Source organism: Choristoneura fumiferana, chromosome 2, assembly GCF_025370935.1.
Source record: "Choristoneura fumiferana chromosome 2, NRCan_CFum_1, whole genome shotgun sequence".
In the NCBI taxonomy this organism is placed as follows: Eukaryota; Metazoa; Arthropoda; class Insecta; order Lepidoptera; family Tortricidae; genus Choristoneura; species Choristoneura fumiferana.
Window position 1 is genome coordinate 1409899 of NC_133473.1, and position 16669 is coordinate 1426567.

Below are 16669 nucleotides of genomic sequence, written 5' to 3' on the forward strand. Positions count from 1 at the left end.
AAGACCAAAAGGCAATCAGGTGTAAACAGCCACAAACAAAGAAGTTTCTACATATCTCAGGGAAAGCAATACTGTTGGTGGGTTCAAGTCCAAACTGAAGAGCTATCTTATGGACCAACAAGGTACTGTTGCCCAAGCATAGGTTACTAGTCTGTCGGATTGTGGGTGACCGCCAAATATCTAAACTATTAAGTATATTTAAATTATTACATACATATTTATCTTTGTTACATTTATATGCACGAGTACTATGTATTTATTACTCGCCTGACGCAAGTCGCGCAGTATGCTGTCCCGCACACCTCGCTGGCTCCGCAGAAAACCAGCGCCGTTGACAACGCTAGTCGTGCCAACGGCACCGCTGAGTGGAGACCATTTCGGCTTCACATCATTATTTGTTTGTTCTTGTATTCTTTATAATTTTGTAAATGTGTTTTCTCTTTTTTGTCATGATGTGTTGGCTAAATAAACATAGTTCTACTATACTAGTCACTCTAACTCATAAAACATATTTGTATGTACAACATAGTATAGTTAGTTTGTAACTATTGATAAAGATTTTTTGTAATGGAAGAGTGGGATCTCCTGACACAGGTATTTAATACTTACTAGGAGATTCCAACCTCTGTACCGTAAACCATGTACTTTTAACTTAATAAATATTTTTCATTTTTCATTTTCATTTCACTAGTTTTCTATTATATTCTATTCTATTCTATATATTTTTTAATAATTTTAAATGTATTTAATACTAAAAATCAATCAAAATAGATCAATAAAACTAAAAAATATATAATTATAATAATGATGCATGAACAATAAAAGGTACATAGTAAGTGAACAATTATTTCCCCAGTTGATATTTCATTTTCTCGCCGTCGAAGTGAAAAGCAGAGTGTAAAACTCGAGCATTAAACCCATTTTTCCCTCGACGTGTCTATCTACCCTCGACGTACCGGCTCGGGTGGCTACATAAATGCCTCGGGTAAAATGGCTCGTTTTATGCTCTTGGGATTTTTGCTCATATCACGAATATTTGTTCAAATAGCATTATGATTACATCAGACAAAAGTTTTTACATAAAATTTACCTACAAATTTGGTCAGATTAATTTTTACTCTACGGTTTATACTTTTGAAGCTACGGGTTGTGTAAGTTTTAACAGATTTAAAAAGTAGACCATTTAAGAATAACTAAATGAGTTTTATTTATTTTTTTAAGAATAGGAAAAGCAAACCAGTCTTTCATTATTATCTTATTCATCGTCTTCTACATCAACATCTTCGTCTTCTACTTCTATAATATCTACATGTACCTACATAGTTTGTACATGAGCCTAAGCATCGGACGCATAATAGACTAGGATCAGTGGTGTTAAATGACTCCTCGCTTCCAACCCCACATTTCCGGAGGCATTTCGTTACCCAGCCACTCTTGTACTTAGTGGAATTCTCGTAATGCGTGATATTTTGCTGACCCTTTAGTAGGGAGGACAGAGCAGAGATCAGCTTTGGACTTGGTGCTGGATTTTACAAAAAGCGAGTATCGATGGCTGTTAAGATCAAGCTGAGTATATATTGTTGTCAAAAACATCGTTTCTCTTGATTTTGCTATGGCTTCCGATGTTACCCCGTGTCTCCTAAAGTATTGATCGTAGAGCAAAAATAAAGATGACCAAATGAAATTCGAGATATGAGCTAAAACCTGAAAAGTTGTACCTTCAACCCCTCCTACACTCTCAGCAGAGCCCCCACACTTGAGGACTTTTAGTATGTTCATCTGGATGTATAACTGTACCAATTTTCAAAACTACATGTATTTTTTCCTATGATTTTGTCAATTTTCTCACCCTAGTTTGAGTAAAGTATATTTAAGTGTGCCGTTTTTTATCCCAGAAGAACGCTGTAACCACCAGCCAACATTATGGAGACAAGTCAGTGGGGGATTTTTTAAGGTGGTTTAAATTGCTGTACATAAGGTACTTGTCCCACCGCCGACGATGAGCGAGAAGCGAATAGAGCGAGTAACTAGAAACGAGTGGGCGAGCAGCGAGAAGCGAGTGTAGTTTTGTTGCTCGGCTGTAAGCGAGTGTTCGCGTGCGACGGGCGATTACTCGCTCCACTCGACTCGCTCGTGCGGGGCGGCCGCGAAGCTGACATCGCTGAGCGAGTATCTATAGCTCAGCGAGTTTTATAGCTCTTGATGCAGCGACAAAGATGTAAGAGCGAGTTCTCGCCAACAGTGTGAAACAGCCATCGATCAACTATTAATATATGTGTCTCTTTTATACTCACACAGGATCTTATATCTTTTGTTCGTTTCTTGAGCGAGAAAATAGTCGATAGCCAATCGTTTCTCGCTGGCGGTGAGACAAGTGCCTAAGTCAGAGCCCTTTACGTTATTTTTGGTCAAAAAATATTAGGAATTCAAGATTTTTTTTTCTGCAGTAAGTAACACCAATCATCAGACCCTGGATATCATCATCCTTAGTTAAAATATACATCTTAACACTATTTTAACAAGGCCAAGCCCAAGTAAACATGAGTAACCCAACCTAACCTAACCTAACCAGCCAAGTCCAAATTATCCAGTTTCCGATTCTAAGTACCTGTCATCAGATCAGTCGGATGGTAATAGTAAAGTTTTGTATCAATACAATAGAGGGTGAAAATCAAGTTGAAAGATTCCGTCACATACTTATATAGATAGACAGAAAGAAAGAAAGAAAGAAAGAATGATTTATTTGCTTAGAATACGTAAATACAGATCTTAATTACTACATGATTTGAACCAGTATTAACATCAGCTGTTATTTATAAATTAACAATGATTATAAGAAAATGACTTTATATAATTAAAATTTTGTCAAATTTAAAATAAAATAGCAACAGTGTGTCCAAAAAAATATTAGAAATAAATTATGGAGATGTTATTGCAAATTTACATTATTAATCATGACGAATTACAGATTAAAAAAAAACTATATATTATTATTTTTTTTATTTTTTTTACAGTTAGGTAAGTATACAATTAAGTGCAGAACTGAGTAACAGTACCGTAGTAGTAGCCAAAAATTAAATAATTAGGTAAGTAAGCAGCAGAATTGTTATTTCATAGACTTTTTTTATTTGACTTTATATATATCCCTTTCTGTGACGTTTTAGTACTTAGGTACTAATGGGTACTGGGGAAATAAAAAATTGTAATGCAAAAGTTAATCAATGCAACAAATTCAAGCCACAACACAAGTAATGTAATACACAATACAATTACTTGTATTGTGGTAAAGCGACTGGCGATTGTTATTTTCGTGTCAGTGGGTGGTGTGGTGTTCACATTTTATCATAAAAAATCGAATATTTTTTACTAAACATTTTTGAAATAAACTCACAAAAATTTAAAACAACAACTGAGTTAAATCGTTACTTTAGCGTAACAGTTTTAAAGGTAAAAAAAAGCAGAACAATGTTTTCGGATGCCCCTAACACATTTTCTAGCAAGGCCCGTTTTTCACTATGGACATGGGTGGTCTCCCATGGCGGATAAGATTGAAATTAGTGCAGTTGAACCAGCACACGTTCCTGTAGGTCTTTCCATCCGAGCCGCAGACAGGCAGATTAATGTTGGAGCAGTTGCAGCCACACTCGCCCTGCTGCGTCACGTACAGTGGTGCCAATCCCGCGTGGACCCGCCGCCTGTTCTCACAACCCAGCAGACACAAGTTACCATACGTCTTAAAGTTACTCGCGCAAACAGGCTGGTAAACTTGAGAACAGAAGCAACCGCACTCCCCATCGGTATACGATAAGGGTGGCAAATGTAGATGAGCCCGTCTTTGGTTCTGGCAATTCAATTCGCACAGATTAGAATAAGTTTTTTGGTCGCTCCCACAAACAGGGCGTAGTTTTGAGGACAAACGCAGTCTTTACAAGGACCATTGTACAAAATTGTTAAAGGAGGTTGCCCACGAGCAAACCGTCTGCCGTTTTCGCAACTCACTTGGCACTTATTGTTGTAAGTGTTGCCGTCGCTAACACATACTGGATCTACAACGGCCGGACAGATGCAGTTATCTTTCGTACAGACCCCATAGGAACGGATTGTAAGAGGTGGTCCACCGCTTTGGTTAAGCTTGGCAGCACATTCGAGGAAGCAAATATTCCTGTAGGATCTACCGTCGGTGCCGCAGACGGGGGCGATGAAGAGAGGACAGTTGCAGTAAAGCCGTGGGCAGATGCCGTAGCTGGATATGAAGATAGGTGGACGGCCGATCTGCTGCTGAATTTTGCTTGCACAACCAAGTTCACATCCATTGCCATAGGTGCGACCGTCAGTGCCACATACTGGCTGGACAACGGCAGGACAGAAGCAACCGTCGTCACATTTACCTTTTCTTTTTACGTAGATAGGTGGGAAGCCATATCGCACCAGCCTTTTGCTTTCACAATCCAATAGGCATGCGTTAGAGTATGTGCGGCCATTAGTTCCGCAGACAGGGTCAACGTTGGCTGGGCAAATGCAAGTTGGCTCTGGGCATCTTCCCGGGCTTTTCTGTCTGACGGGAGGCTGACAGTTCAGTTCCAGTTTTTTGCTCCAGCACTCCAAATAGCACTGGCTGGAGTAGGTGTTGCCGTCAGTGCCGCAGACTGGAGAGACGCCTAGTATTGGGCAGTAGTAGTTGCAGTCGTTGCCTGGGATAGGTACCACCGTGCCGGTTCCAAGAACCTCAAGCAGGCTTACTACCAGTAGAAAAATACCTGAAAAACAAAGATAATTACATAAACGTTGCGCTAAATTTATACAGATACACAAAGCACCAAGGCACAAGGTTCCTGCAGTCAAACAATATGTTCAAATTCAAACCATTTATTCAGTAAAAGGCACTTTTACACGTAATTTTTTAAACTACCAACGCTTTCGGAAAGACCATCATTACCAAGAGGAATGCACCGCCGAAACTTGGCAGAAAGTCAAAAACCGTATATAAGATTAAACAAATAAAAAAAAACAGGTTGACTTATTTATTAACTTTTTAATAGGTACTTCTGTGAAAATGGTAGCTTAAGTATATATCGACGGTTAAAATGCTATTTGATTCAAGCGCCATTTTGAAAACTTTACAGGAGAGCATTTTAAGGATTTAAAAAAATCACTGTTCCCAAAATACTTAATAAAAATTTAAGAGTGATCCCAATCATAAAGCGGCGTATTTTTTGCTAATTAACTCCCGACGCTAAAAGAGGGGTGTTATAAGTTTGACCGCTATATGTGTCTGTCTGTGGCACCGTAGCTCTTAAATGGGTGGACCGATTTGAATGCGGTTTTTTATTTGAAAGCTGGTTTTCTAGCGATGGATCTTAGACATGTTTTATCAAAATCATCAGCTCTTTTATTCGCTGCGGTAGGCATCTTAGACGCATAATGGTATTTACTTCACTTTCAAACAAATTTGGGACCTTAAAATTTGAAACACCCATGTATGCTATATAACTATGCAAGATTATGGAATTCTCGGCTTGATGCTGCAGCCAGGATATCCAGAACACTAGTAGGTACACTCTTGATAAAACCATATCAGATATATCGTGTTTGGATTCGTTTTGATCAGTATTTGATTCTACATACAATGCAATGGTGGCAACAGGATGAGCTGAATGAATAAACCGATTTTAGTACGATATTTAGTATAAATAATAAACTAATATAAAGGAATCAAGCGACTAAACTAAAAAGTGGTCAAGGAAAATTACCACAAGTCAAATTGTTTCATATAAGTTCAGGTAAGATTGCTTTAAGTGGGAGAAATATTGTTGAAATGTTCAAGGCAAAATGATTTAAGTTACATGCATTAAAATTCTGGTGTAGGTAAGCAAAATGAATTAACATCCTATGTTTAATTTTATATGATCAAGTAAAAATAATTCATATGTCGATGCCATTTGTTTCCATCCAAGGGTAAATGGCTTAAGTTACAAATAGTAAAAATAACGATGTTTTTTTTTGTGGATCTATATACATGCTCTGAAAAAAACAACCAAATTCGCTACACTTGAATCCCCGTAAACCGGAATGATGCCCAAATTTTCAATGGAGACAAGCGCCAAAAAAGTGCTCACATTTACCTCAAACCCGGCTCAAACGACGCGGAAAAATTCACTGATTTCAATGATGTATATAACTCAATATCGCCCAAAATGGCGCTTGAATCAATTAGCCTTTTAACCGTCGATATTTAGAATGGCTTAATTAATAGCTTTATTTTTTTTAATTCCCCATCATAATTTTTTTCGCGGACGCCAAAAAATATTGAAATAATATATTATTATTTACCCGATAGAAGACGCATCTTCGTTGTACAAAGTATTAAAAGATACTAACCTGAAAATAAAACCACAGCTGTATTTATAGTAGTTTTTTACTTTGTTTTCATTAAAGTAGGTAAATAAAGGTGAGCAAAAGAATAGCCAACAATTAAACTTACATTCTGGAAAAAATATTTGCACATACGAGTATGCTGCTTGAAAAATAGAAAAATGATAAACATAATAATTACTTAATGTATTTAAAAAGTTAACTCATCTTACTATGATCGCTAAGTATTATAGGAAAAATCGCAAGCATAATTGACTTACATGAAATTAAATACAGCAAAGCTAAGAAAAATAGGAGAAGCATACGATCATCATATAACACTTGTACAGGTAAAAAACAAAGAAAATAGACATAAAATAATAAACTTAATAGCTATAATAATTTAAAAAAATTAATGCATTCATCCGCTGGATCATGCGAAAAGTATTTTATAGAGCTTTAGGAAAATCGCGAAAGTTACATCTTTTTGACTTTATTTCCAGAACAATACAGGTCCAACTATAAAAAAGGTATATTACCTCTAGATACAATAAAATTAAATAAACTAAAACTATAATAAATCTAAAAATGGACCCTGCGGCATGGTACCAAAGATGGTGGCAGCATTTCCCCGCTGGATCGCAAGACTGATGCGTTGAAACTGCCAGCTCTTCGGTCTCCTGTGGTATCTCTGAGTCTCTTTGATGGATCTTTGAAGAGACTCAGAGCGCCAGAGCCCCACGGACCAAGGGTCTCGACGCCGAAAGGTACAAAATCATATTCGGCACCGAGACCACTGTATTTTCCAATACTTAAGTAAGTACAGAAATGTCAAATGTGTAAAGTTATTAACGTTCGAGATATTACTAATGCAATGCGGTAAGACGAGGGCAGTTTTTCGCCGGAAACGGCTGTGAAGCTTGATAATGACCCGCGCATTGATTCGAAACATGGAGGGCATGCCTTGACTCCTAATACGCGAGTCGCCTTTGCGCCTAAGTTAATCTTAGTAATTAAGTCATTCTTTCTGATTAAACTATGACTATTACTACCTACTACTGGTATAAGGATCCCCATTTTACCATTTTGGCTACGGAACCATTAAAACAAACACATCGACCTGCATGCTCTTGCATCGACGTTATTCCACTTGATGTGATAATACGTCGAATAATATTTTTTTGCCCAGTTGAAAAACATTTATTTTGAATGTTTGTCCAGCTTTGTGGGAAGGTTAATATCCTTTAATAATAAATTGACAAGTGTGAGTCAAGGTCTAACTAGTTTAGCTGATTCCAGATTTTTAGACCTTTGTTTAACCCTCGACGCAAAAATGTGTGTTATATAAGTCAAAGTCAAAGTCAAAGTCAAATATATTTATTCAATTTAGGCTATAACAAGCACTTATAAATGTCAAAAAAAATCTACCACCGGTTCCGAAAAACCTCTGTTGAGAAGAATCCTGCTGGAAACTCAATGAGGTATGTTTTTTTAAACAGAATTACAATATTATTAAATGATATCTATACATCACAAGTATTTAACACAACTTTATTTTAAACACATAGGTAGGTAAGCTTAAAACCAATGTCTATCTGTCTTAGGGCCAGTACTGGCGGAATACATTCCAACTGCAACGTAGCCGCAACTGTCAACTGCCCATACATTCAATCACAGCCATTGCGCAGTTGTGCCGACTGCAATGGAACTGCAATGAAAAATGTATGGGCATTCGGCAGTTGGAATGCAATCCGTCTGTACTGGCCCTTATTGAATTTTGAAACGACAATATCGGGGATTTTTCGGTTTGTCTAAATTGCTACAAAACTACTGTCATGTCATGGGTTTTTGGAGTTGGTTTAATTTATGAAAGTTTCCTTTGCTATTCAGTGCATTTAATTAACCTTAGTTACAATAGTTTAATGTTAACTGCTCGTATTATTACGTAATGATTACCACAGTATTTTTCCAAGAAAGTTGTCATGAAGGTTCACTTTTGATGCTTAACCGAGAACCACGACTACTTTGTCAAGAGTGTGGTGACATAAAAGAGAGCCCCAATTGTAGCAAAATTACCCATTTTACAGTACTCATCAATCTCATTAATAAAAGTTACATTAATCACAATATGGCCTCGCTCCGCTAGGCTTTGCTACAGTAGTGCTTCGTGTTTATATCCTGGGTTTTATCTTGATGGTTACACCATCCTTGGCCTTCAGGATGAGGGGCCCGCAGAGCTCGGGTTCGATCCCAGATGAGGCCAGTTGGAAGCGTCGAACTATCGCTGCTAGGGTCACTTTTAGCTCCATCATGGCAAACTTTTGACCTGGTAACGTACAAGTAGGTACTATTTACACTTAAAAGATATAGTGGGTCACCATGGCCCGTTACAAGTTACATGTAGTGGGCTATAGATCATCGTCGTTATGTATCTATAAGGGTTATGCTGTATTATACAAAGTGATCAATCCAAATGGATCAGTAGGGAGAAGTCAGGAACGATGAGAGATAGCGAAATCTGTTCATAGCAACCACGGCTTCGGTTCCAGATTTATTAAAAATGATATTCAATTTTTTTGTTTTAACTCTCATACATAACCGGGAATCAAACCTGTAATTTTAATCGTTGTTTTCATTGATGATGTGAATCATAATTGAAAAGAAACACATTGTGCAAGCTTTAATTTAACTTGCAATGTGTGTTTGTATGTATGTATGTAAGTCAGGGTTAAATCTTGCATGTTAAATGTGACGCACTTTCAGTAGTCGGATTGACTTAAAGTTTGGCATACTTACTTACTTATGTAAATCTGGTGACAATACAATAATCTGATAATGACATCCTAATGGTTCAGCCAGGATCGTCCCCGCAGGACTGAACTTCTCAACGTTTAATGGAATACACTTGGAATTCGGTATGAAAATGTAGTTAAGTTGACACTGCAAGTAAGTACGTTGTTTGCTTGCTCTGTTGTTTTGTTTCATGCTTGCTTGCTCGCATTTGCTTGCACTGTTTTTGCATACTTACATGCTTGCTTGTATATTCGCTTGATTGCTTGCTTTCTCGAAATGGTTATGGTTTACGCGAGCGATGCCGCGGGTAAAAGCTTTCTATATTTATTATAAAACAGAAGCGTGATTGACTTACAGACAATGCACTGCCTAAAGCACTAAATCTATCGAGTAAATCGGACACCTAAGTAATTCCTAAAACGGACAAATATTTGTAGGATAAATACGAATGCTTGAGTCTTGGATGTTTGTATGTATTTAAGTATAATTCAAACTTTAAATTTAACTATATTTATCCCATCACCATCCCAGCCTATACACGTCCCACTGCTGGGCACAGGCCTCCTCTCAGAACAAGAGGGCTTGGGCCATAGTTCCCACGCGGGCCCAGTGCGGATTGGGAACTTCGCACGCACCATTGAATCGCTTCGCAGGTTTGTGCAGGTTTCCTCACGATGTTTTCCTTCACCGCAAAGCTCGTGGTAAATTTCAAATGTAATTCCGCACATGAATTTCGAAAAACTCAGAGGTGCGAGCCGGGGTTCGAACCCACGACCTTCTGCTTGAGAGGCGATAGGTCAAACTACTAGGCCACCACGGCTTCTATATTTATACAAGGTGTTAATAAAATAACTGAAAACCTCTGACACCCCAAAAATATTTTTCTATTTTAAGTAAGTTGATTGAATTTATTTTTGAATATCTTCATTATTTTAATGATATTGGTGTGTTTTGCTAAGTCAGTAATTCTACTTAATTTCTAACTCTACATTCATGATTTGTGTTTGTCAGTTGCGCTTTAACGTTTTTAGAAGAAAATCACACTGTGACAGCGAACTGGCCAGTATTAAATTATCGAAATAGTATGCAACCTCACTTAATATTTAACTGGCGCGTGTTGCACTCGTAACTGTTAGACTGGGCACAGTAAAAAAAGGGATTTAAAAACACAAACACAACCTGATTTGAAACATGGTGTAATCGATTCTACTCTCGATTCTGAGCAAACTACTTTCTGGTTTTCAGTTATTTAATTAACACCTTGTATGTATGTCTATCCGAGGTCTAGCACCCATAGTACAAGCTTTGCTTAGTTTAGGGCTAGGTCAATTGATGTAATTCGTCGCAGTCGTAAGATATTATTATTTTAATTACTTAATCTAGAAACCTGAAATTTGGAACATAGATATATCATTCTTTTGAAGATGTAGGAATGTGCTAGGGAAGAACTCGTTCCTATGGAGCAGTATGTAAATATCGAAATCTTCGCGGACGAAGTCGCGGGCATAAGCTAGTATTTAAAATAAATGTTTTTCAACTGAGCAGAAAAATATTATTTGACGTATTGTCACAGAATAAGTAATAGTCCAAGTACAAAAGCTTCCTTGCCGTACAAAACTGATGTTTAGGCATAAGAATCGTGCCTGCTTTATGCTTCTCTATCGCGCGGCACGTGTAGTGCTAGGGTTGCTACGCCCGGAATACACTAGTGAAGGTAGAAATATCATCATCCTCGCCATGTCGTTTGAGTATACTTAGTTGCATAATTAGCAATGAAATTAAATGAAAATTATTGCGTATTATTGCGGTTTCGCCAATACGGTAATCTGTAGTAGACAAAGGTAAGGTAGGTAAGGTAGTAGGTAGGTAGGGTAAGGTAGATAAGTATGTTATCATTGTCATGCTTTGTTGTCATGTAGGTTTAAGTATATTTACTTATTTATTAAAAGGTAGTTTATTGAATCCACCACCGACACCGACTGTTATTTTTATTTATCGGCGAGTAGGAACTCTGTGCTCTTTGCGCCAAACCGGTTTCGAGTCAACGGTGCCCAACGAAATATGAACGCTCGTGTAACATGATAAGTTTCAATTTCGCGCGCAAGCCGTAAGAGTGGGCAACGATTTATATCTAAACTTGACTTTTGTTTGAGAGAGTCTCTTCTATACCATAGTACTGTTATTCTGTGGTATAGTGACGGGTGCCGCAAAATAATATAGATTTTTGTGCTGCACGTTACGGTGCCGACCTACTAACAATAATAATATGCTCGCTGTTTTCTTCCCATTCTCGTTTCTTTAATCCTACTTTATCCATATTACTTATATCTAGTTTTTAAGTTGTCTTTTTACTAACACGATATGGATTCTTTGAGTCTGAAATAAATGATTTTTATTTTATTTAGATTATGACACGAGTTTACCCGCAGTTCCGCACGCGTTAACTATTCTATCTGGTAGTTACAATTGAGATTCCGGGAATTAACAAAATTCCCCTGAGAAATCCCAAAATTTATATCGTTGTTTTAATTGAGATTGTGTTAAGAACAACTGTGCAAAATTTCATGACTCTAAATCCAGCGGTTGAAATTGCAAGATTTTATCCCTATACCGTGGAAATATCAAGATAAAATGTAGCTTATGTGTTATTCCAAACGTCCAGCTACCAACATACCAAATTTCATGGCTCTAAGCTCAGCAGTTATTTCGATATTTTACCCCTATCCCGTAGGAATATCGGGATAAAAAGTAGCACACACACACACACACACACACACACACAAACTTACTCTCTTACTTGAAGTCGAGGTATGCACGAAATAATGAGGGTTTTCATAGAGGCGAAATATCGCTAGATGGCGTTAGCGTCGTGAGGTCCGTTTGACGTTTGCTTGCGATTGCCTCATTTAGTTTTTTAACCAATCACGAGCAAACGTCAAACGTCAACCAATGACATCTTGATACTAACGCCATCTAGCGATATTTCTCCTCTGTGAAAACCGCCATTACTTCGAATCAATCCGTCAATCAATAATAGTTGCGTAAAACCTACCTTCTTCTTAACAGTATTACTAATGTCTCAAGTTGCACACTTTAACAAAATTTTTGCAAGTTCACATTTTTTTCAGCCATTGCATCTAAATAAATTCATCTATAGAAATTCATAACCCCTGTAGTTTCTGAAATATCGCCGAAAACATGTTTACCATTTTTTTTGTATTTTTCAAGCAACATACTCGTACCTATTGTGCAAATATTTTTATCATATTGTAAGATAAATTGTTTGCTATTCTTTTGCTCACATTTATTTACTTTAAAACAGTGTCAACAAAGTAAAAACTACTATAAATACAGCTGTGGATGGTTTTTTCAAATTAATATATTTTAATTTTTCTTACCTTAAAGATGCGGCTTCTATCGGGTTAATATTAATTATGATAATATTTAATACCACCGTAATTGATTTATTTAGATTTTAGGGTATAATAGTTTTACTTGGCTACCTCTGCCACGATCCTTGCACCAGATGTTAATATGTAAAACCAGCCCACCGTCCAATATGCCGTACTGTCCGGAATACGAAAATTCAATGGCAAAATGGCAGTAGTGGACGTCTTCCGGCTGCTGATTATGATGATAATGAAAACATGGCCACCCGGTCTTCCACAAAACATATATCACACAAGCCCAACTATGTAGCTAGCGTTGATAATACACTTGTAGAGAGTTCGAAACGCTTAGCATCTTGTATAGTGTTGGTATATAAGTATGAAGCAAATTAGAAATATTTTAGTTCATTATTTAATTGCTCATATTTTTTTCGGTAGTTTCAATATTCAAAGTTCAAAATCAAAGTTTACAGAATTATTACAGCATCTTAAACATGTTCTTTTTATTTCCAGCGCTTTCGTTACTACTCTTACACCTGCAGCTGTACATCCAGCCCTCTGAAGCCAACTCACCGCGGCGAGTCATCCTCCCCGACGATGGCTGCAACTGCGACAGAACCTTCATCCTTCCCGTCTGCAGCAACAGTTCTTTTACCTACGGCAACGAATGCCAACTAAATTGCGAGAGCCAAGCCAGAGTCAAACGAGGACAAACGCCAATCGTAGTCCAATACACCGGCATATGCAAAAGAGAGGGATGCATCTGCCCCACTGCAGTCATCCCTGTCTGTGGATCCGATGACAATACATATGAGAACGAATGTAGATTGAGCTGCGAAAGTGACAGGCAAGTTCGGCTCGGCTTGGACCCTATTTACTTAAAGAGCCAAGAGGAATGCCCCAGCTCTTGCAACTGTCCCATAGACATCATACCTTCTTGTGGCAGCGACGGCGTGACGTATTCCAGCCAATGTCTTATACGATGTGAGAACGTCAAACGCGCAAGGCTTGGTCTGCCGCCTATACTCAGAACTCCAGGTGCTTGCCCTGCTGCACAGTGCATCTGTCCGCAGTATATTTACCCAGTTTGCGGTACCGACGACCGGACGTATTCTAATGAATGCCAACTAGTATGCGAAAGCAATAGACGGCAAAGCTTGGGGTTGTCTGCTATCAAAGTCAAGAATCAAGGAAGGTGTCCCAGTGTACCATGCATCTGTTCGTATATTATTCTGCCAGTTTGTGGAAGCAACGGACGAACGTACGACAATGAATGCTTGTTGAATTGCGCTAGCAAGAATCAGCAAAACAACGGAGGTCCGCCAATCTTCTTGGCTTATAGAGGCTCTTGTAAATCGCCAATATGCCAATGTCCTGTGACATTTCAACCAGTTTGTGGCACGGACAGATTAACATACAGGAACGTCTGTTATCTCAATTGTGCTTCTTTCAACAACATACAGAGCGGCGGTTCGGCCATATTCCTCAGTAGAATTGGCAGATGCTGAGCTTTTTCGTCTTCGACGTCTGTGTTATTGATGACATATAAGTGGGATTGCTCTTGATTGATTATAGTCTCTTCACACTGCTTTAGTTTAGATTTCTAATACCTTATCTTGCTTATTCACGAAAGATATGCGAGAAAACGGAGCGATGTGCTAAGAAAAAATGCAATAATATAATTTATTATTATTATTAACTGTCAAAACATATTTTCTGAAACTTGATCTTCACTGCTTTCCTACTTTTTAACCCCCGACGCAAAAAGAGGGGTGCTATAACTTTGACCGCTCTGTGTGTCTGTACGTCTGTGTGTCTATCTGTGGTACTGTGTGGTGTGGGTTCTTAGACATGTTTTATCAAAATCGGTTCAGCCGTTTCAAGATCCCGCGGGGACTATGCTGATTTCCCGCCAAATTAGTCTAAGTTAATTTAGTATAAGTACTGTCAAGGGCAAAGATATCGACACGACCAAAGTTGCAAAAATATGTATACACGGCCTTAATGTTAAGTGCATAAAGTCGTGTTTACATATTTTTGCATCTTTTGCCGTGTCGATATCTTTGCCCTTGACTGTACTTAGTAATATTTTTTTTATCTCTCTAGCGTCTGTGTCGGGGGACCGCTAAGGTTAACAGGAAACGTGTTGTTGTTGTCGTGTGTGTTGGCGTATTTTCCGTCGGGGTTATTTTTAATTATTAATTTATAGATTTTTACCCGCACACCACTCTGGTTTCTAATGTCAGATGTTTCTTGTAATTTTATTATTATAGATTATAATCATAATAATATCGTTTTTATTCTGGTCTGCGGTTACTGCTACAAATATTTCCTTTAAACGATAAAGAATAAAAATTAAAGCACTAGAAACTAGGTTAACTTGAACCTCTTCAAAAATTTTGTTAAAGTTCAATATCTCAAACCATCGCTAAAATCTAAAATCAAATAAAAAACCACATTCAAATTGGTCCACCCGTTTAAGAGCTACGGTGCCACAGACAGATACACAGACAGACACACACAGAGACACACATAACGGTCACGTTTATAACACCGCTCTTTTTGCGTCGGGATTTATTAAAACTGAGATTGATCAATGATGAGTATCCAAAGTCGACTTAGCTTTTGGTACGCGTATCCCCTTTTGTTCAAATGAACAAAGTCCAAATGGACTAGTTCAAGTCATACTAGATGAAATACTCTGGATTAATTACTTAGGTCAATAACCTCCCTATCGGTTACTATAGGTAACCAGCTGCTTGAGAAAATAGTTAATCCGTGAATAAATTGTCTTGCAAAACACCCCGAGCACCTCTTTATTTCATTTACAATCGCTCTTTTTAAAATTCCACAGTTGGCGCCCAAATTGGCCCCGAATTCCGAACTTTTTTATCTCCAAACAAGACAACTCCATTTCGCAGCCTTTGGGTATTATCGACGGGAGTCCCCCCCCCCCCTCCCTCGATAATCACCGGAAAAAGGAATGAATGCGGACATCTTCATTTTTCGCACCACCAACTTTGACTTTATAACAGCTTTGAAACAACAGTAAGGAATTAAATGGAGAATATTTTTGATTGTGCAATTTAAGCACTATACGGGATGGTCCATTTAGATCGGTTAGTATTGGAAAGTCTGAAACTATAACACATACGAAGATCTGTTCTTAAGAACCATGTCATAGATTTTAATAACAAGAAAAACTGCATTTATACATTTAAAAAAAACTTGTACTCAACTAGGAATAAGAATCGAACCCGGAAGTTTTGAAAAATAAAACTTACTTACATTAACTATTAAAGATTAATGAATATGAAAACAATGCATTTTATTCATTCTAGATATCATGTTTTTAGTAAAATTTATTGCTTATGACCTACACTATCGATATCCAAATAGAAATAATGTACTTGGTTTTTTTTTTTTCAAAACGACCTGGTTCGATTCCCGTACTGAGAACAAGTTTTATTGTTTTAATGTTTGAATGCAATTTTTCTTGTTACCAAAATCAATGATATCGTTCTTAAGAACAGATCTTCGTGTGTCTTATAGTTTCAGACTTTCCCATACTGACCGATCTAAATGGGCTACTCTGTATTTCTAACAGCCTTAGACAACTGCAGCAGGGCTACTACGAAACTCAAAGTTCGTGTCGTGCGGTCCCTCTCGCTCTCGTATTAAAGTTAAGTGTCAGAGGGACCGCACGACACGAACTTCGAGTTTCGTAGTAGCCCTGCTGAAGCTGTGCTGGAGTGAATATTCGAACGTTTTGAATGCTCGGTTAAACGTCATTAGTCATTAGGCTGCCTGTCCATTGGAGCGGAGTGAGGCGGCGGAGCGGAGCGAGCTTCTAATACGGTGCGGAGCTGTGGTCTGTCTTTGTTCATAGGCGTGGATCTAGATAACTTAGTATTAGTTACGGCTACCCTTGCCAAAGGGCCGGGCTGAAAACCAGCGCTGGAAACTAAAGCCAGTATTTGCTGAGACCGGCACCCATTGCCAAGGTGTAGACCACGGGTGTAGACCTATTTTGTATCTACTTGTTCATACTATGCCAATAAAGTTTATTATTATTATTCTCTTCATTTATTTTTTTATTCTTAGGATTAGGTTTTTATAAATAGTTATAAGAAGTA

General features: G+C 37.9%; 1 protein-coding gene and 1 pseudogene across 1 annotated transcript; one reads left to right on the forward strand and one right to left on the reverse strand.

Annotated features, from left to right (window-relative positions):
* Positions 1-2724: 2724 nt before the first annotated feature.
* Positions 2725-6374, reverse strand: LOC141445626 (uncharacterized; annotated as a pseudogene).
* A 6163-nt stretch (positions 6375-12537) lies between these two features.
* LOC141445630 (serine protease inhibitor dipetalogastin-like) lies at positions 12538-14121 on the forward strand. The gene is made up of 2 exons (XM_074111483.1): positions 12538-12565; positions 13047-14121. The coding sequence occupies exons 1-2, from the start codon at positions 12550-12552 to the stop codon at positions 14039-14041; spliced, it is 1011 nt and encodes a 336-aa protein (XP_073967584.1). The 5' UTR covers positions 12538-12549; the 3' UTR covers positions 14042-14121.
* The last annotated feature ends 2548 nt before the right edge of the window (positions 14122-16669 follow it).